Genomic DNA, 21,476 nt, shown 5'->3' with positions numbered 1-21,476 from the left:
TTTGACCAATGTCCTGACAATGTTCTTTTAAAGTTGTGAACATACGCTCAGTAACAGAATGTACGTTCAAAATTATATGGTCTATACTAAGGTTCTTAAAACAGTAGAACATGGATAATTTATATTATATTATTATTAATTACATGCATAACTATTTAGCTATTCATCGTTAATGGAATGATTTTTTAGAAACATTTTTGTGCTGGTTTCAGAGAACATACACCTATAATGTGTCCAAAATGCTAAAATTGAATGTTGCTTTAACATTCTCATAAGCAGAACAAACCCGTTTTGGAGAAATAAGTGATAATAATAAGAAGAAGAAGTAGCTAAATATAATAAATAATAAAAAGTAACTGGACGTTTAGAGCGAGAACATTAGCAAAACGTTCTTAGAACATTTTTTTAGTTGGAAGTGTGCTTTGTTTCTGCAGAAATCTATCGTCTCTCTCTACAGTGAGGCTTGTCATGTGACAGAATGGATGATGAAAACAGCAAATCGTGGGTGTTGTCTAATTTGGAATGCATTTACTGCAAATGATTTTTGATTTGCACAATTTGCATAAAATATGATTTTCACAATTCGCATAAAGGTTTTCCTATTGTGTACATTATTTATAATTTATAATAAATAAAACTATTTACATTTATATACAAATATTTTTTTGTAAACAAATAGGATATATACATTTGTGATTATATAGCCTTAGATGCTTAAAACATTAATAACGTGTATTAATGACAATCATTTAGATGCAATAACTGGATAATCTTGAGGAGTTTGTTGTTTCTTTGGGGGAATATAAACTTTTTTTAAAGTTTCGTTTTCATGCAAATTTATCAAACTTATCACTTAAGTGACCTTACCATACAGCAGTATTCCAAACAAAATATACTTCTAGACCTCTAGTCAATAAAAAATCTTCCCTGAGTCCATGCAGCTCATGAAAATCTTAAATTTGTTGTCCCTGTGCTTTACGTGTAATATGTCATTTAACTATACAGGTGCATGAGATCTCGCACATGCGCCTTGTCATCAGTGAAGTCTGCAGTAGCGAGCGTCCTGCGCGTGCCCACCAGACTCAAACAGCGAAGCGTCACAACAAAGCTGGTAAGCAATTCACAGGAATAGCCAATTTAATGCGGAGACCAAAGGTCATACCAAATCAAAACCATGTGGCATAAAATGGCTCGCTGAAGCTTTGCGATGTCAGTCGTTTATGTTGTTTGAGAGTTAGCCCTGAGACTAACCATGTATGTATTTTTATTATTTTTGCACGTAATTACGTCGTAAAATCAAAGCGATATATAGGAGCACTAACAAAATGGAGGTCGAAGCACTTTAACGAGAAACGTGTCGTGTGTCTCTGCCAGTGACCTTCTCGTCTGCGCTCAGCGACAGTGCCAAACAGGGTTTGTCTTATTTAAAGGGCTGTCAGACACCCGCAACATGTGCTCCCTGACTGTCCAGTGGATATTTTTGTGCGATTATTACCGTTTTAAACAGTTTAATCTATTAGCCTATACCATGTATTGATGTTGTGTTAGTGCGTTAATTATTTGCGCACATGTAGCCTATAAATCTAAATATGCCTGATATTATAAACAACTGCTGCATGGTAAATCGATTCTCCGCATATGTACAGCAGGTATGCGGCAGTTATGAGTGCATTACGTTATTTATTGAGCATCGCATTCAACGAGTTGTGTCTGATCCTGTTACTAAATTTGTGTTGATAAATTCTCAGATAAAACGCCCTGTTACCCTAAGACACGTCTGTAAAGTGAGATGATTTAATATTAGGCTAGGTAAGTTTATCTGACTCCACCCACACCTTTACAGTCTTACAGGTGGACTCCAAATAAACACAGGAGCTCACTTTCTTTTGTGTTTAATCATCAAATGTTTATTCCAGTGTGGGGTAGGTTGTAACACCAAATTAAAACACGTTGGATGTTTTGCCTGTCATTTTATATCCTTTAACATGATCACAAATCAAATCGTAAATCAATACTTCTATGTAACCTCATTATGGACTTTCACAATAATTTACATGGGTTAAACTGATAAATAACCATATTACAATCAGCAGTTTCCACAATAAAATGTAAATGTTTTTCTTTTTGCATTATTTATCATTATTGTTCGTTGAACGGCAGAATTCTTGGGAGAATTATTTATTATTATTTTTTACATTATAATTATGTCATGTAAATATTAATTAATAAACATTTGTTTACTAATTTTCAGACATGAAAATAAGTAATATTGCAATTATGTGTATGAGTTTGGTTAGTTTAAGATGACATTGCAGCATGCCATGAATCAGCAACTGCACTCTCTGTCACCCAATTGGTTAATTATCTTGCACACAAACAGTTCTACTAAACAAACTGTGTAATTTAAATAAATATATCCTTTATGCTTTGTTATTTTAAGTAATTATTTTCTTTGAGTGTTAAATTCTAAAATTACATCATATAAATTGTCAAGAAATATTACTGTATTTATTTTCCCCTCAGCCAACAGGGGGCCTCTTTTATACCCCAGAAGAAACATTAGAGAGGGAAGTTAAGAGATGTGGAAATCAGATGACAGTAAGTTATTATTGTTTATCTTCATTTAGTACATTTAGAAATGTATGAGACATATGATTGACAATATTGCACATAGTAGATATATTAATATAGTTATTGTTTTTTTAGCAAATTAAAATTCTTTATTGTGCCGAGCATGTTCATGTGTTTCAGTTGTGGAAGAGGAGAGGCCTAGTATGCCATCAGAGGTTTTTCTCCAGCAGCCCGAGGTTCAAGATGCCCAAGATGAAATGGCACTTCATAGCACCTCGGAGCCAGAAGGGGGAGAGGTAGAAAAAGGAATAAAAGGAGAAACAGATGTGAAGATGGACTGCAAAGACAAACAGAATGCAAGCCAGCCTGTGTCCCAAAATCTAACTAATCAAAAGCAAGCCTGTCAGACAAGTGAGACTGAGCATGTTGGAATGATAGAACAGGATTATGGGACTGAGTTACCTTTAAATGGTACTAAGGGTGACCTTGACCCGGGTAGTAAACCCCAAGGTGAATTACCCTGTCCTCACTGTGAGAGAAGGATTACGAGTTGTCAAGGCCTACAGCGTCACATACAAACACATGCTCTTTCAACCTGCCACACACAACGGTTTAAATGCAGTCACTGCAGAAGACATTTCAGTACATTGTTTAGTCGTCGGAGGCATGAGAAAAGACATGATAATAGATATAGGAAGACAGATGATCTGACAGGGGCCCCTTGCACTGCCAGTCAGAATATGCCTGACAGTGCTGAACCTCTGAGAACAACATCACAGAACCCAGAGCCAAACAAATGTACTAATGCAGCTGATGGTGAACAAAAGGATGATAAAAACAGTGATGTCAAATCCTCATATGTCTGCAAGTACTGCAAAAAAACATTTAGGTCTCATACTAGTCTAAGGAGACATCAACGCAGGGTCCATGAGCATCATCTTCTTCCTAGAGGAGTTTATAAGAAGGTCAAAATCATTGAAGAACCTGAAGGACAGCAGCTTGTTGAGAAGGCACAAGACAACCATACTGCTATCTCACAGTGTGCAGAGGACATTGATCAGGAAAGGGAGTACATGGTTGACATCTCCAGTAACATTTCAGAGAATCTCAGTTTCTACATAGATGGGAAAATTGTCTCAACAAGTGCCATAAGTAACTGCGAGGTGATTGAGATGAACTCTGGCAGTTCTGCTGTGATAGGATTAAATGCTGTTATAATAAGTCCAGCTCAAATTGCACAAGCTCTTAAATCAGAAACCAGTACTAGCAGTTTTACCTCTGACCTGTCTGGGCAGTCCTCAGCCAGACGTAGGACTTCTACCCCACCTTTACTCCCACAAATAAAAACGGAATTAGAGTCTGAATCCATCTCGAGTACCTCCTCGTCTTCCTTGTCATCCTTGACACGGTGCCCTACATCTGGAGCTCCGCTGGTCAACGCTCATTTACCTCAGTGCATTGAGACAGTTGCCTTTCACAAGGAAAAAACAATCTATCTGTCTCCTCAACTCAAGCAGATTGTTCAGAATCAGGATCGCAGTAAACCAGCATTTGCACGGATTACCGATGACCACAAACTGGGTCCTCCCATATCCCTAACTGTTTTACCTGAAACAACAACTAGATTTAAGAGAAGGACAACCTCCCCTCCCAGCTCACCACAGCAAACCCCTGATGTGAATATAAAAAAGCAAGATCAGGATTCGACAAATGCCGGGAAGTCAAAGTTGGAGAGCCATGGGTTGAGCCTCTTGGCCAATGAAGAACCTGAGCCTTTGAATTCACCCAGTAACAGCTCTGATGGAGCTCCAATCCAGGAACCAATCTTACCGTTGGACTGCTCTGTATCAAGAACTGGTGGAAACTCCTGTAATCAACAGCCACTGGACCTCTCAAATTCTGTGGTTAAGCGAGAGAGCAGCAATGCCTTAGCAGAGTCCATTCTGGACTTAAGTATTAGTGGAAAGAGTTTAGACTGTGACTTACCTGGAGTCTACCTCAGTCAGCCTGGTTTAAGGAAGAGTAAGCCTAACTCTAGTATGCTTCAGAAGGTGCTTATGAATGAGTATGGTGGGGAAGACATTCCTTCAGTTGAAGGTCCAGCTACTGCAGGTGTCCTCAGCGTCCCTGACATAACAAATCTTGTAGTCGTGGCAGTGTCTGATGCAGGTCCACCAAAACCTGAAAAGTTTTTGTTCGAGTTGGCTCTTCCTCCTGCTTCAATCAGTCCAACCCCTCCATTGCTCGCTTCTGTCAGTATCCATACAGCTACCCCAGTCCATTCACCTCAGAGTTCACCTTCACCTCCAACTTTTGTATCCTTTCTCTCGACTCCCACAGTGGAACCCACTCAGGACGTTCAGACTCTTCATTCAGCTTTCGTGGTATCTGACAATGAACCACCCACAGGGTGTGTAGAAGAGTGTGCTGATCTTTCACAGGGAGATTCAAAAGTTACAATCCCTGACTGGGGGTCCTCTGCTCCTGGAGGTCTGGAAACCCTTATACATGCTGTCCCTTCACTAAATTTACAAAGCTCTCACTGGGTTGCTGATCCTGCTGTATGTGAACTAGCTCAAAGGACATTGGTTGTCGACTCTGTGTTAGCTTCTGATGCACAGATATTTTCTCCATCTCTGCCTGTTAACCAGTCCAACGTCAAGTCTTTGGCTTTTCCTCCAAACACTGTTGTTATAGAGTATACAGTTGCAGTGCAATCTACAGAAAATATTCTTCCAGCTCTCCAGCATAATTCGGTTCAATGTCTCTCAGATCAAATTTCTGGCGATGCATTACAGCAAGACCTTGATGTCCCATCTGAGCCACAATTTCTCAGTCCTGAAACCACCCTACTACCTGAAACCTCCACACAGTTGGCATCTACAGAGCAGTCAAAAAGTTCTACAGATGGTACATTGACTCTGACTGCTTCCACCAATGTTGTTGAGGCAGAGAGCAATGAGAATGGACAAGAAAATGTCCAGTCCTCTGATTTTTCCAAGCAGGAAAACAAAGCTGAAGAAGAATCATCTCCCTTGCATCCTTTTTGCAAGAACTTCATGTGCAATGTTTGTGAACAGTCTTTCCAGTCCATGAAGATTCTTAGTCAACATGTAGGTGAGCACTCAAAGGAGTGGCCCTTTAAATGTGAATTTTGTGTGCAGTTGTTTGAGAGTGACACAGGATTGCTGGAGCACCGATCCAGTTATCATGGCATTGGTAAAATTTATGTTTGTAAAACATGTTCCAAGGAATTTGCTTTTCTCTGTAACTTGGAACAGCATCAGCGAGATCTCCATCCTGGTCAAGAGTCCTCACACACCGAAGCAGTGCATGGCAAGTTAAGACCTGAAAACCACAACAGTCCCAAAACTGACATGATTGATCCAGGCCTCCCAATCGCTGAAATTAAGCAAGAATCGGACAACACAACCTCAGAAGCAGAGAAGGATGCCTTGGACAACAGTTCTCAGGAGCTGTTCACAACAATAAAAATCATGGCATCAGGAGGAGTCAAATCAAAAGGCCAAGTTGTACGTCTAGGCATTAACCAACATTACCCAAGTTTTAAACCGCCTCCTTTTCCATACCACAATCGCACACCAACTGGGACAACAGCAGCATCGGCCACCAACTTTACCACCCACAACATCCCTCAGACCTTCAGCACAGCCATTCGTTGCACCAAGTGCGGTAAGAGCTTTGACAACATGCCTGAACTGCACAAGCACATCTTAGCTTGTGCTAATGCTAGTGACAAGAAGCGATACACTCCTAAAAAGAACCCTATACCACTTAAGCAGTTTGCAAAAGTGCAAAATGGGGTCTTATCACCTGCAAAGATTGTTAATAGTAAGCAGAATCTCTCTCAAAAGGATGGACAACCAAAAAAATTGAACTTTCACGAATCACCAATTAAGATAAAAATGCGTATCCTGAATAAGAAGAAACCTCAGCTGGTGCAAAGGGGTAGACCTGCTGGGGGAAGAAAGGCTTTTGCTCAGGATGACCTGGGCATTTTTGCATGTCCTCACTGTAGGAGAGAGTTTACTTACAATGCCAGTTTAAAGAAACACGTAGCTTTTAGCTGCCCTATGAGACCAACCAGTAGAAACTCCAAAAAAAGCACACTCAGCATTGTTTCAGCACAGGAGAACAACGGGAGCCTTCGCAGACAACTTGCAAATTTGAGCGCAAAGCCACAAGGGTCAGACCACGGGCCAAAAACAATAACAAAGAATCAGATCATTAAGCAAAATGCAGCAGTTGAGACCACACATGATTTTAGGCTTAAAAGATCTACAGTCCTATCAACATCTGTGGTTCAGTCTAGTAAAAAAAGCAAGCCTATTTCAAAGAGTGGCTTTATGCCACAGCTGGCTTCAAAACAGATAGTTCTCTCACCTGTTGCTCAGGTAAACTCTCAGGAGCCAGGTGTTCGAGTACATGTCTTAGGAAGAAAATTGGAGCAGAGAGTGGGTGATATAAAGATACAGCCCAGAAGAGATATCCGTTTGTCTCTGAGGTTGAGAGAGAGAGTAGGAGGACCCATTACTCGCAGTGTGCAGCAGTCCAGCACCACAGCAACAGACAGTGACAACATCATCATGCGCCCTGTCGTTCTTCAACTCAAGAAATGAGACTCGTGAAATAAACAAAAAATGATTATTGATGTTGACCGTCTGTTTTCTTAAAATACCTCCTCAATACAACAGTTATCGGTAAATATGATCAATCTAAATATTGGACACCGTTTAAACAAACTTAAAATGATGGCTAAAATAAGAAAGCTCTTAAATTTTTTTTTTTTTTTTATTTAAATAAAACATTAAATCTCAAGCACAGCAGGCTATAATATACATTCTAAGCATTATGAAATCCCATTACACATCAAGATATCAACTGCTGTCTGGAACAATTTTAATGTGCGAATACAAGGAGCGATATTCCTGGATATCTGTATTTAGCTCCTATTCTCTTTTATAACACACCTGCCTGGGGTTTTCAAATGACATTGAAATGCTGGTTTAGGTGCGTTACATTAAATCCTGAACTTGTGCACTTTATGCTTTAGTTTATATTTACCTGGTTTAAAAGCATTGCAATACAATGAACCCATTACAAGTAATTATTTATTAATGTAATTTTTCTGTGTTGAAAAGAAAATGTGTTCAGTGAGGATCACTGAAGGACAGGTATTATTGTAATGGTAATTTACTTCTACTTTTGTAGACTGTGTTAGTTGCGTTTTACTTGTTGTATAGATGCAGACTTGACTATTCATGCATGCCAGAGATTTCATGTTTGAGCGTGAGTGTTTATATATCAGACTCTGCACTATAACAAAAAAGCAGCAGAAGTGGAAACAGAAGGGTCATACCTGTCAACATCTACACCTCAAGGAGCAGAAGTAAAGTGTATCCTGTTCACAAGGAATATTCATGACTAATTGTCAAAAGTGTCTGTATTAATCTCATTGATGCTTTTTTGTGCAATCATCCTATGTAATATAAACATATTTGGTTAGTGGTCAAATGAGACATCATATTTATTTGGTCTCATTTTTGATGCACATGCTGGGGAAGCATTGGGGAAGATATTTATTTGCGAAATAAGAAAGCATTTGCCATCAGGTCTGATGAAATGTAGCTTAAAATTATGATTGTTCAATAGTTTGAGTTTGCACATTTGTGTCTTGCCAAGTGGCATTCTGATGGTAAACATGGTATTTAGATTAAGCAAAAGGCCTCAAAGGATCAATCATTTATAAATAATTATGAAGATGCATTGTTTAGGAAAAATATTACAGAATAATATTTACTTTTAATTAGATATCCTTTTTTTAAATTAGGTCCAATGTTTTAAAAAAAGTTAACGGGGAAAAGGCTAATACGAACAACTGAATTGTTTACACTTTGATTGAATGCTGTGACTGAAAATGTTACCAAAGCATGCCCGTTTGAGACATTTACAGTAATAATATCAGAACTTATCTTCAGGATAGAAATTTTGTCATTAACCATCACACATAGAGGTTCCACTGCAGTTTCATTACACCTTCATGATGGTGTGGCTTAATACTCGGCAGAGAGAGAGGGGAAAAAAATCTTTGAAATATTGTAGGCATACGGAAAAATAATTTTTGTAACTTTGCTAAAATGTACATATTCAATCCACTGTTCATCTCCCCACACAAAATTAAGGATTAAAGGGGATCAGAAGCTTCTTTAATGTGAAATGTGTGTGTGGTCTGGCAATTAGTAAAATAATGTTCAACATCTCCAGGGTTGAGTTGAATCTGTATAGTTTAGAAACCTTGTTCTCGAATGATTGAATAAATTGCTCTGATTTAAAGTTCATTTGATGAATCTGTTTCGTTTTCATTGCCTTATTGCATGATGTCACAAGAAAGAAATTACAGTACAAGCCAAACAATCTGAACAACAGACACTATATCATAAACATAGAAAATACATATTTTTTTATACTATAACCCCCCCCCCCCATCACAAGTGTTAAGGATCTCAGTGACATTTCAGTTGCATTTCAACAGCCCTCACAAGCCTCATAAACACACAATGAATATTAGGATAATACATGTTATATGTATTAATAAATATTTCACGTAATAATTTTGTAATGCTAATAGGCTTCAATATGGCAGTAATGTAAAGCATGTGTTGATGTTATACTAATAATAACCACTGGATGGCAGCATTGACTCGCCTTACGATCGCATCACAACGACATTAACATCTCCGTCGCTGACATCACTGGTGTCTTCTAGTTTTCATTGTTTAGAAGTAATGCAGTTTGCAAAGCTTTTGCTGGAGGAAAAGTAAAAAACAATCCATCATATTAAAGCACGTAGTCTTAGTTTTATAAACATCATTCAGGCTGCACAATGTATGTTGTCTGTTTCGACCATAGACTGTATAAAAACATGTTTATCTACAGAAAAGAAATAATTAATGAGAATCACACCATAAAGGTTCCGCCCTGAAAATGTTTCTTGAAAGCTGATTGGTTAAGGAATTTGGCACTGGGATTGATGGACGTGTTCGGTCGAGATAAGGGTGTGACTAACAGTCCTTTAGGCTGAAATTAGGATCTACTGCATCGTTATTATTTCTGTGAACTTCACTGAGCACATTTCACAACGAATTGAACACCTATTCATATGAGAGAGGGCTGTTTTGATTGAAGCTCCTTTATTTACTTGCAAGTTTGATAATATCTGTATCTATGATGCCTGTTTTCTCTTCTTCTCCTTGCCTCTCTGGGTGTAAACAAAGCCGATGTGGGTCATTTGTCATGTTATGATCTGGTAAAGGTTCTGCATCACTGACGCATCACGTACAGAGTCGATGTATTTGGTCTTAAACCCACATAAGAAATTAAACAAAGCATTGTGGTACATTGACTCATATTTCCAGACTGACGACCGACAAGCCATCTATATCCGACATCTGCCTTGACAAGAAAAGGATCTTCGGTGTTTTCTTGTTATTGTGTTTGCCACGACACTAAGCTGATCGAGCTACACAAAAGAGCAAGGATGCGCTTCGCAGACGCATGGAGGGATTCTTTTCTTCAAACGTTTTAACCGTTTCAACACGTAGCATGAGCGAGAGGCGTTGGTATCCAAACTAAACCAAACCTCCCCGCGCCCGGTCTGAACCGGTTCGGGGGCAGTGCGCGCTCCTGGAGTCTCCCTCCCCTCTCCCTTGCTGAAATTCCTGCCACGCGCTTACACACAACACAAAAAATGCTTACCAGAGAGAGCGAGCGAGCGCGCGCATCCGCGCATACGTCACCCTTCCCCTCTGCTCGAGACTTCTGCAGTGCAAAAGTGGGCGTTTATCACCTTGTGGGTGTTTCCAAACTGCTGGGCGTTTTAAATCATGCAATCTAAATGACCCCCCTTACCCAACTCCACCCCTAAACTTAACGTCACTATGACGTTAACCAATCAGGTATCATGGTTTAAAAACACCCTGATCTGGTAACTCCCATTACTTTCCTGCAGAGACCTGCCTCACTCTCCCCCAGCATCCCCATTTGCTCCTGCGGACATCTCGAGCCTCCTCTTGTTCTCGTCTCTTATTGGTTCGCGGTGAGGACTCTGTCCTGCCATTGGCCGATGCGAGTGCGAGCCCTTTTCGCTCATTGGCTGGTGGGGGCCGTGCATGAGCGCGAGGGAAAGAGTTGTAAACGCAAAGCGCGTGCTGGAAAAGCCGAGGCGTAGAGCTGAGAGCAGCGCGAGCACCGGGGACCAGCAGGGGCATCTCTCTTAACAACATCCAGCCTCCCATCCGCCTGCTCTCCATTTATTAGCGATTTTTTTCGTTTTTATCGTTGAAGCCTAAATTGTAGGAAGCGATAGGCCCGAATTCCGCAGCTAGGCTTTTGTTAGCCCGTGTTGGGGCCAGTTACTGTTGCCCCTCAGCGGGGGAGCGCGTTATCATCTTTTGGTTATTTGGGAGGCAAATCTGCAGCCTCTCACCGCGTGTTCGTTAAATATAGATTTTAGGTGTGTTGTTGCGTAATTTCGCATCTGGTAAAACCGGACTAAATTACCTGGGATTAAAAATAAATAAATAAATAAATAAAGAGTGTCGCGGCTCTTTGTGTGGCTTCTGCTTCGTGTCTCTGCTTGCAAGCTACCAGAAGTTCTGCACTTCGAGCTCTAAAACATGTGCTCCAGGGTGTGGTTTATCACAGACCGGCGGATCAGCCAGGAGTACCCGCAGGTCCAGATCCTGCGAGCTCTGAAGGAGCGCTGCGCCGAGGACGATGTTGAATTCCGCTATCTTCTCATGGATGAGATCGTCCTGACCATCACGGATGGACAGCTCGGTAAAAACCGCACACAGACATATATATTCACATACACATTTCTTCTGTACGAGCACGGGAATTGTGTTTGTTTAAACTGTTGAGTTGGCTAAATAGCTGGTCAGTGTGGATGGTTAGCGCGCTTGCTTTGAGCGGATGTACATCACCGTGTGAGCGTGTTTTGTTCAACGTTAGATGTGCGTGGGGTGACCGCCTAACCCACTTTCAGCCAGTAAGCCACCATAGCCTAGCCGATAGATGAAAGGTAGTTTAAAATCGTTGAGAAATTGTCGTTATCTTGTATTGAACATTCGATATATAATAAAAATACTGACTTGAACGTGTTTATATCGGTGTTTATTGTTGCAGCTATGTGAGCGCGGGACACAGTCACGAGCGTGCGGAGCGAGCGCGTTCATTATCAACACATAAAGCCTCAAGCGCAGATGGCGCGACGTTCACAAAGACCTGTTATATTAAGATGTTACGGGATAATTTTAGATTTTTAGCTTTTAGATTTTTGGGGTATTTATATTCAATGCGCAGGATTTTGTTCAGTAGATTGAATTGAGATGTTTGACGCATTCGCGCGAGATTCCACATACAAAGAGCTTGCGTCGAAATTATCGATTCGCCACGTGTCAACCTCGACTGAAATAGGATTTTTAAAACGTTTAATCAGTCGGACGAAGTTTGTATCGTCGTTAAGACGATTTTTAATGTAAAAGCATCACGGTTTGGTAGCCATACTAAAGATACAGATATTATCTAATGTTTCTGGGATGCTCAAAAAGATACAAACACCTTACGTTATATCGAATCCTCTTCGTCATTGATAAATGTATCTTGTTTTACCAGTTTAGTTTTTGTAGCCCCTTATTTACTTTACCACTTTAACATATGAGACAACAGTGGTTTATATACCAACGATTATTTCAGGTGACTAAGATCTAGTGTGTGAATTTGGAGTGTGTAGAACCCACTGGAATATGAAGAAAACATTTGTGGTGGTCATGCCGTTTAAATTAAATAATTTGACAGTTTAAAAAAAGAACATCTTTAATTTAATTGCCCATATGTTGTTCCAAGCTGATTTTCTTCAGTGTCCTGCAAAATGAGATGTTAAGCATAGTGTTTGAGGCTGGCTGCCTGAGTCACCATTCACTTTAATTGCATCTTTTTTTCCCCCATGCAATTCAAGTGAATGGTGACTGAGTTGGTCATTCTGCTTATCGCCTTTTTGGAAGCAAGACATATGGGTTTGGAACAACACGAGGGCGAGTAAATGATGATGTTTTCATTTTCATCTTAACTGTTCCTTTAATATTCAACTAACAGCAAGTTGCAAAATATTTCTTAAGACAATGATCGGAATCATTCACACCAGTGTTGCCATTGTGGGTGGGGCTGTTTTGCTTTGAGGTGACAGCATTTCTTTTAGGGGCGGCAGATGGGGACTGGGACATTTTGCATGGACCTGAGGTAAAGGGAGTGGCTATGCACCAATGCAGCTTTGCTTTGAATCAGCTGCTTTAAGTTTAGTAGTGTGACTTAACAACATGAAGGACAGCCAGTCTAACAGGAAGACACAAAGAGACAAGATAAGTAAAGGAGAGACAGGCCAAAACCATATTGACCTACTTTAACGCAGAGGTAGACCGCTGCCTGGAGAGCAGCACAACTGGTGCAGGTTGTTGGCATGTCATATTTGTGTGCTTGTGTTTAATCTGCTGGCCCGGATCCTGTCTTGGTCTGATTAAGAGGTGGTTGACAGTTGGTCAGCTTTGGGATTTGAACCCCCAGAGATCCTGACATTCTGCTGAGTTACATCATCAATATATTAGACACATGGAACAGTGTAGGTCAACACTTGATCATTATCTCTTGTGTCAGAAAAAACATTGCAGTTAAATACCAGCACATGCAGCCATATCAAAAGGCAAAAACCTTTATCTTGATCTTTTGACACATAAGCGGTTACTTGTACTATTAAAACATCCTGTATGTTTCAGAATGTAAAAATGTCTTGGTCTAAAATCTGCTTATATTGAAGTCTGTCAAAATGAAATGGTTGTCAAACGAGCCACTTTATGACGTAATAATGTGGCTAAACTCACCACTACAGATCAACACCTGCTTCTACATCACTGCCTGTTTAGCCCCGCCCACCAATTTGTACATGTAGTATGTAAATAACGAGAGAGACAAACACAGGTCTACTCCGAAACCAAATGATACAGATGGCTCTGAAGACAACAAAATGCTTTGCAGTGCCAAGCTGTAGAAAAGTACAATATTTGCATTGCCTTCCATCTGATCCCAACATTAGGAAAGAGTGGATGAACTTTATTGTTGTTGAAGTTCCAGACCACGTCAATAAGAACTTGGTCCTTTGGTCACTTCATTTCATTTTGGATTTGTTTACAAACAAGGCACAATTCAACACAGGATTTTCAGAAAGATTGAAAGTAAAAGATACTGTGCGGAGTCGACTATGTTGGATCCGACAGTAATTTCGCATCACACAAGTGTGAGTAACTGTTTTTTTTATTATGTGGTCACTATTGCTTTGTCTGTTATTATAGATAATTTGTACTGATATGTTCTATTATTCACTTTTAACCTAAATCATAAGAGCGTCCATCTATGAAGGATGTAGGCTGTCAACAGTTTGCCAATCATAGCAGCAGGCAATTACTTCAGAGTCTACAGACCAAATGGAGATTTCTGATTAGGGGATTCAAAACTTAATACTTCTAAATATTTTTTGATGTAAATTGTTGCAAATCCATTCGTGAACCTGTTGACAGGCACTGCAAGAGTGTGTATAGTTATCTTATCACCTGCTGTGTGTGTTGCGCCACATGCAGCAATCAAACAATCAATAGGTAATCAGGGTTCAAGACTTGTGACTTTTATTTTCACTTCATTGATGGTGTGACCTGAAGTGTGTGTTCCTTTTTGATGTCAAGTGTCCATTCCTCTAAGAGATGCAAAATCTAACACCAATTTAAAGTCTCACACATGCACAAAATGGAAGCATGCTAAAAGAAACAAGCAAACAAAATAAACTAGTTGGCGGTAAGTGAATCTTCAGATGGGAACAATTTAATCAGCCACTTCCCAAGACATTTCATTATATAAATAAAATCCTTGGGAGAAGTTTATAGATCTAGATGAGGATGGAAAGGTGTAGAGTTTAAATGGCATTGGTATCTGTTGTGCGTTAGGATTGTTGTGATTTCACTGGCTTTCAGGACTCAATGTAGGGTTTCTGTGATGTAATCATACAAGAATGATTGCCTGTTCTAACCCTTATTGCACACAGAATAGGTTGTATGTGTTAAATTGTGAGTGGTTTATTGTAGTCTAGCTTATTTATGAATGAAAGGCCAACTTGACTTTTTTTGTGTGTGTGTGTGTGTGTGATAATTGTGGTGGAAAATATGTAGTTCTGCATGTAATGGTGTTAATCTGCTCTCATTGGCAGCTGAATGACTCTGGCAGCTGAATGAAATTTATTTCAATTAAATAAAACAAATCAATGAATTTTCAATTCTCTTACTGTTCAAAAGTTTGGAATTAGTAAGATATTAGGCTAATACTTTTATTCATTGTTAACACTGATAATCAACCCTCTATGGACACCTTGGCCATTGAATCGTCATTTGGCTAGTAATTTGTTTTTTGTTTACTCGCTAGACTGAAATACAATATTATACTATATTTTACTATCTCTCTCTCTCTCTCTCTCTCTATATATATATATATAACACACACATATGTTTGTAAAATGCTACAGGCACAGCTTTTTAAATATCTAAAAGTACAGTCTTAACATCAGTCAGTAAAGGACTGTAGTATGATAATGTAGTATTATTTAATAATAGAAGTTTAGAAATTAAATTATAACTTTGTAACCAAGTATGAATACAAATCAGTCATTTTAACTTAACTTAGGGCTGTTGCTTTTTTTGGTTCTTCAGTGTTCTTGTAAAATGTATTTCTACTAATGAGAACAATATAAAACGGACCAAGGATTAAAATCTGGTGGATTCATTTCATTAATATATTAATCAGGTTGTGTGCGTTCGCTCGAACTGATTTGCTGAAATCAAAACCGGGACTATAACATGTGAGCACCAGCCAATTAGATTGTTTTTGCAAATTTGTTACACCCACTACCGGAAAACCGTCAGTTCTTAAAAGCTGAAGAATTCAAAAGGAACTCCGTTATTTTAGTTGAAAATACATCAAAGAATATAATTTATATGTGGCGCATCAGTTCTGCTTATGTAAGACTCTCTCGCTGTCACTTTGTGTGATTGAGAGAAAGCGACGGTGAGTTGTGTGCCTTCGCACTAGAGTTTACGGTACGCCAAATACACAAACACAGGTGCGCTGCGCATCCATTGAGATGAACTGAAAAATTTCACAGATCGCTTGACAGAGAGTGAAACTGTCTGAAGCGCTCAGGCAGACAGAGTGTTTGGTGAATGAAAATAAATCTGTGCTAAACTTATATTCGGACTCCAACTCGCACACTGGCTGATATTAGACATAATTAAGTCACCCAGAGTGAAGATTTAGTCGCATATGCGAGTGATTTACTCGCAATGTAGAATTTTGATGATAATGTTTCTTGAGCACCAAATCAACATTAAAATATATATTTTTAAGGATCATGTGACATTGCAGACTGGAGTAATACAATTCAGCTTAGCCATCACGGGTATAAATATAATTAAAAAAATTCAAATAGCATACAGTTCCTTGTAGCATTTCAATTTTAATTTTTTATTTAATTTATTTATTTTTTATAGCAAATAAATACAGTCTTTGTAAACCTGAAGGTGTCATTCAAAAACATTAAATTGTACCAACCCCTCATTTTTGAACAGAAATTTGAGTTTTGAATTCTTTTGTCTGTTTACCTACCTGTATCTAATACTAGCTCACCTCACCCTCAAAGTACTCCTCTAAAGTAGGTTAAACCTGCGTCTTTACTGTACTTAACATAGAAGGTTAGCCTGAGATTCTCACTTGCTCTGGATATAGTTTGAGATTCAGTTGTGTTTATTAACCCGCAGTGAGACAGCTGTCAACAGTCTGTGGATACTTTTACTGATTGAACCCTCAGGCAAAAAAAAAAAAAAACCCACAAAAACTTGATTGTCTTTTAGTAACTCATGCATGCGAGATAAAACAAACAAAGATGTGTACAGTTACAAGTGGTTGAGGGCTGATTTCTTGTTGTCACAGTGAGTGTATGACTGTCATTTCCTCCGGAAATTAGTCAGACCGGTATGAGCCTGATCTGTCAGTGTACCTTTTTGTTAGTGTACAATAAGGTGTTAGTGTACCTTTTACCCCAGGTTGTGGGGTAAAACAAAAAAAACTGAAAAGCTAATAAAATAGCATGATTACATCCAATGAAAAAAATTAATGTGCTGCCTTGTTAAATAGTGTTTAGAAATACTGAGTAAGAGAAATCTGCTGTTTCAAAATTTAGTGAGCCACTGACACCATCCAAGATGGTGGGCATGGCAAGAGTATACTGTTCAAAAGTTTGAAATAAAGATGTTACTTTAGCTCCAAATCAACATTTTAGATTCTGAAGGATCATGTGACACTGAATACTGGAGTAATGCCTGCTGAAAATTCTGCTTTACCATCACAAGAATGAATTATTTTATATATTAAGATAGATAACTTTTTTTATTTTATTTCAACTTGTAATAACATTTCACTCAATTATTGTGTAGATATTTCATTATTTCGTGGTTTGTTGTAATGAGAAATGAAATGGTGCACCCAATAATTGTGTTTTTTGTATTCTTTTTTTTTCAAGCGTTATGCTTTTAGGTTAGCAATAAGGCTAAACGCAAATTCTATTAAAATCAATCATGACACATTCCGAGTTTCCAGATGTGAGTGCTATTTGTGTAGCGTGAAGAATTATTGTCTGTGTAGAACAACTTACAAGGTTCTATGACGTCTAGGATGCTGCCTATGTAGGGAACTTCCTAATATGTAGGGAGTTTTAGAACAGAGCTATAAGTTAGGCTGTACAATTAATTGAAATTAAATCGCAAAGGCAATAAATTGCGATTAGGCAGAAGCAGCGATTGTCATGCGTATCTTTCAGTGAAGCATGGTTCTGTGATCAGCAGTAAAATTAATATCCATCCAAAGGCCAGAGGGTGCCCTTGTGCTGAAAATCCAAATATATGCCCCAAAGAAGAAATCCAGGAAATGCCTATTGCTGTAGCTGAATAAACAGAAGATTCAACTGCTTTCATTGATTCAACGTGACTAATAAACAGACAACTAAAGCAATATATGGTTATAGAGTTCTTCTTACTATAATTTCATCATAATAAAGTATATCTATAATGAAATGCTAATTGACATCCTTTTCACTGCTTAGAATACAGTAAAATAGTGTGTGCCTTAATAATTTTGTTCAATAAACCACATTATCTCACACAGGGATTTATTTTAAACACTCTACTGACGTTTTGAAGTGAGTTTGGAGTAAAAACTTATTACATGTGATATTGTCACGTGCTCTCAGATGGAGCAGCATTACTACACAGAGGCATAGTTCACTGAGAAGAAACGCAAACAGCTGTTATCCTGAACGATTTTGTGACTTCATAAATCATACAATTATATTGTCTATGCTTACGAACATGATTTTGCATAGCTGGTCAGAGAACTACGGCTCTGTGTAGTAAATGCTGTTCCACATGAAAGCTGGTGATGGAGATTTACTGCTGATCACAGAACCGGCTTTACTGACTAAATGGACATGGCAATTGCAATTAATCGTGTTTAATTAAAGATTAACTAAACCCTAAACCAACTTTTTTTTTGCTAATGATCTGTAAGAATGGGGCTTTATTAGTGCTGTTCATTGAGTAATTCTACAATATATAGTGTAAAAACGTCTGAGTGCTGCCCTCTTCAGGTTGAACGGTGGGTACTGCAATTGATTTTTCCTATTGGATGTTTGCGGTGGAACGTGACTTAAGCGGTGGCAGGTGACGTAAGCAGTTTCCAGCCCACCACGCCCCTTGGTATGAGCTACCACACCCCTGGCAGTATAAAACCATCTTGTTCCGTCAAAATCACTGTAGCGAGTCAGGAGTTGGAATTTCCAGTATTGAAAACGATCAGGATAGATTATTTTAGAATCCAATTAGCATTGCTTTTATATAGTTATTTAGATCATTTTGTGTAGCCTATGTAGTTAATTAGTGTAGTTGTTACCGTAACATTAGTATTGTTAGAAGCATAGTTAGTTAGCAGCATAGAATTGCATCAGTTAGGATAGCTTCAAGTTAGCGTAGATTTATTTACAGTGGTCAGGGTGGTACGTAGGTGTAGTGTTGCTGGTTAGAAAAGCACTGCTGGACTGCATAATTTTCCAGCAGACTTTAAACTTAGGCGCCAGTGGTTGCATGCACTTGGCCTGAAAGGCCGTGAGTTCCCGCCTAGAGCTGGAGAGTGCAAACTGCATTTTACGCGGGATTGTTTCTCCAACGCAATAGAGGTGGTAATCGGCTTCTCCACACAGCTCACGATGAAAAGCGACGCAGTGCCGATCGCGATGCGGGAGTTAAGACCGCAGTTTGAGCCTAGCCGTGTCCACAGACACCTCAATATCCTCTACTTCAAATGGATGCTCTGTTGCAAAGCTACTTGCGGTACTACAGTCACTCTCCATTTTAGCGACTCTGACAGGAGCTGTCTATTAATCCGTCACTGCGGGTCTCACGCCCCGCCCTCGGTTTGTCCCCTCTATCGCCGCTGTGCTCTGCCCACTTTTCAGCATTTTTCAAATATTACCAGTGGGTTGAGTCAGGGGTTTAGTTACCCTTTAATCGTGCTGCCCTAGCTATAAGATACCAAAAAATCAATGCAGATAACTGTCTATTCAGTCAATACAGTAAATAATGTTATATACTTGCATTTCTTTTTGAAAATCAATAATATCCATCTTGTCATGCCTGTATAGTCCTGTCCTACAGTTTTTGACTGCATCCATTTAAGTCCCACCTGCTTTGATGAGAGGAAGAGGGAGTGCTGATGTAGCAGTTGCTAGTGAAGATGCTGAGTCGTGGGTTTGTGTGTGTTGCTCCATCCTAAGATGGCAGAGAAGCTGGAGATATTAGAAATTGTGTGACGCGTTCATGTTTTGTCTTTCTCTTGTTCTTTCATGGCTACGTTTATATCCACTGTTTTACACTTCCTGTTATCTCACGAATGCTCAAACACATGCTTGCCTTTATGTAATCTCTAAAATCCTTTTGTATCATCATCTGCTGTTTAGTGTGTTCTGTTCCATCCCAACAACAAAATTACATATTTGCCATTATGTAAGTTTGATTGCTCTTCATAATACGAGTCAAAATGTGATGATGATTTGTGAAGTAAAATCCAATGAGAACTGGATTGATTTTAGTTTTTACTAAGTGAAGGCTGGTGTTAAGTGAGCATAAAACCTAACTGGCATCTTAATTAAAAGCAGAAAGCAGTGCAAACTGGGTTAGTGGGTCAGCGTGAACGTCGAAAAAGGGAGGCAAAGCGAGCGAGCGACATTCTGCAGTGTTGTGTAACTGCTCTCAGAAGAAGATCAGCTATTCAGTATTGCAGAGATGCTATCGTGTGTGTATCATTTTGGAAACTAAGCCCAGCTCATCTGTCATACTGAGTGTCTGTGTGTGTATGTGTGTTACTGAAAGTAATGGGAGACACATCCAAATTAAAGTCTGGCTCTCATTGGTTGCCCAGATACAACAATTGTAATCCCTTCACACAATACTGTCCCGGCCAAAACACAGACTGCACTGACCCTACTGCAGCATTGTGATTTATCTTCCCTTTCTTTCATTCTTTCAGGTCTGAGGGTTGGGCAGGAAATCGTTACATCATTCCCGCAAGTTGCTGTGATGCGCGTTCCGACCCCATGGGTCCAGTCGGACAGCGACATCACTGTACTGCGTCACCTGGAGAAGATGGGCTGTCGTCTGGTCAACCGGCCTCAAGCTATCCTCAACTGTGTCAACAAGTTCTGGACCTTCCAAGAGCTCGCCGGGCATGGAGTGCCTCTGCCAGACACATTCTCCTATGGTGAGAGAGCATCTTTATCTCTGAAACACACCACCACTTAATCAAAAAAAAAAAAAAAAAAAAAAAAAAATATATATATATATATATATATATATATATATATACAAACACACACACACACATCTATATATACATAATAATTAAATATCTTATGTCACAGGAAAAACATTTAAATATGGCATTATTTATGCATTTCTTTTGAACTTTCTATTCATTCAAGGGTCCTGAAAATTTTTGACTAATGGTTGCTGAAAATTCAGCTTTGCCATCTCAGGAATAAATAGCATTATTATTTTATTTAAAATGGAAAACAGTTGGTTTAAATTGTAGTAATTTTCACAATTATACAGTTTTTTTCCCCCTGTATTTTTTTATCATAATAAATGCAGCCTTTGGTACGTGAATCTTTTTATTATTATTATTATTTTTCTTTTTTAATCCACAATCTTTTGAACAGTTTATGCGCTCCTGTATTTTTCATTCATTTGTACAGACAAGGGCTGTTTATGTGGCAGTCTCCTGTTTGCAGAATGAAAGGGGAAGCCCTTGTGACTGACTAAAGAATACCAAAATGAAACCCTAGAGAGGGAAAAGGGGAGGGGGTGTATAACAGCACTTCCAGCTGCTGTAGTGATGTGGTCCTGGCAGAGCCGGTCTGAAATACCCTGCATTTTCTCTATTGCGCCCCCTCCCATTGAATGCTAGCTCATCTGCTCAGCTCAAACCAGCCAAACAGATTCTGCATCTCAAAGAATCGTCTCTTCAAAAGCATGAAGAATATTTTGAGCATGTAGATGGTACAAAAACATCCAGCAGTTATTCTTACTGTGGTTTGGGTTTGAGCTTAAATTATATTTCCACCCACTCTCTTCTCCTTATACTCTTTCCATACGCTTTCTCTGTTTGTTTCTTCTTGGACACGTTCGGTC

At 39.1% G+C, this 21,476-nt stretch overlaps 2 protein-coding genes across 5 annotated transcripts in view; both read left to right on the top strand.

Annotated features, from left to right (window-relative positions):
* The first annotated feature begins 1,017 nt into the window (after positions 1-1,017).
* LOC128018573 (PR domain zinc finger protein 2-like) lies at positions 1,018-8,930 on the top strand. Of its 2 annotated transcripts, none has more exons than XM_052604162.1 (3): positions 1,018-1,111; positions 2,524-2,598; positions 2,752-8,930. In XM_052604162.1, the coding sequence occupies exons 2-3, from the start codon at positions 2,580-2,582 to the stop codon at positions 7,209-7,211; spliced, it is 4,479 nt and encodes a 1,492-aa protein (XP_052460122.1). In that variant the 5' UTR covers positions 1,018-1,111; positions 2,524-2,579; the 3' UTR covers positions 7,212-8,930. The 2 variants fall into 2 exon arrangements, with proteins under 2 accessions (XP_052460122.1, XP_052460123.1); XM_052604163.1 differs by lacking the exon at positions 1,018-1,111 and adding an exon at positions 1,126-1,254.
* Positions 8,931-10,685: 1,755 nt separating this feature from the next.
* rimkla (ribosomal modification protein rimK-like family member A) overlaps positions 10,686-21,476 on the top strand; it is a 25,272-nt gene continuing 14,481 nt past the window's right edge. For 2 of the 3 annotated variants that reach the window (XM_052604198.1, XM_052604196.1), the window contains exons 1-2: positions 10,686-11,430; positions 20,317-20,547. In XM_052604198.1, coding sequence (XP_052460158.1) covers positions 11,268-11,430; positions 20,317-20,547 — 394 coding nt within the window. In that variant the 5' untranslated portion in view covers positions 10,686-11,267. The remainder of the gene's footprint in view (positions 11,431-20,316; positions 20,548-21,476) is intronic. The other variant, XM_052604197.1, reaches the window with a different exon arrangement.

Source organism: Carassius gibelio, chromosome A8 (genome assembly GCF_023724105.1).
Source record: "Carassius gibelio isolate Cgi1373 ecotype wild population from Czech Republic chromosome A8, carGib1.2-hapl.c, whole genome shotgun sequence".
Classification (NCBI taxonomy): domain Eukaryota; kingdom Metazoa; phylum Chordata; class Actinopteri; order Cypriniformes; family Cyprinidae; genus Carassius; species Carassius gibelio.
Note: the sequence above shows the minus strand (reverse complement) of the source record. Positions and strands in the feature narration are given on the sequence as shown.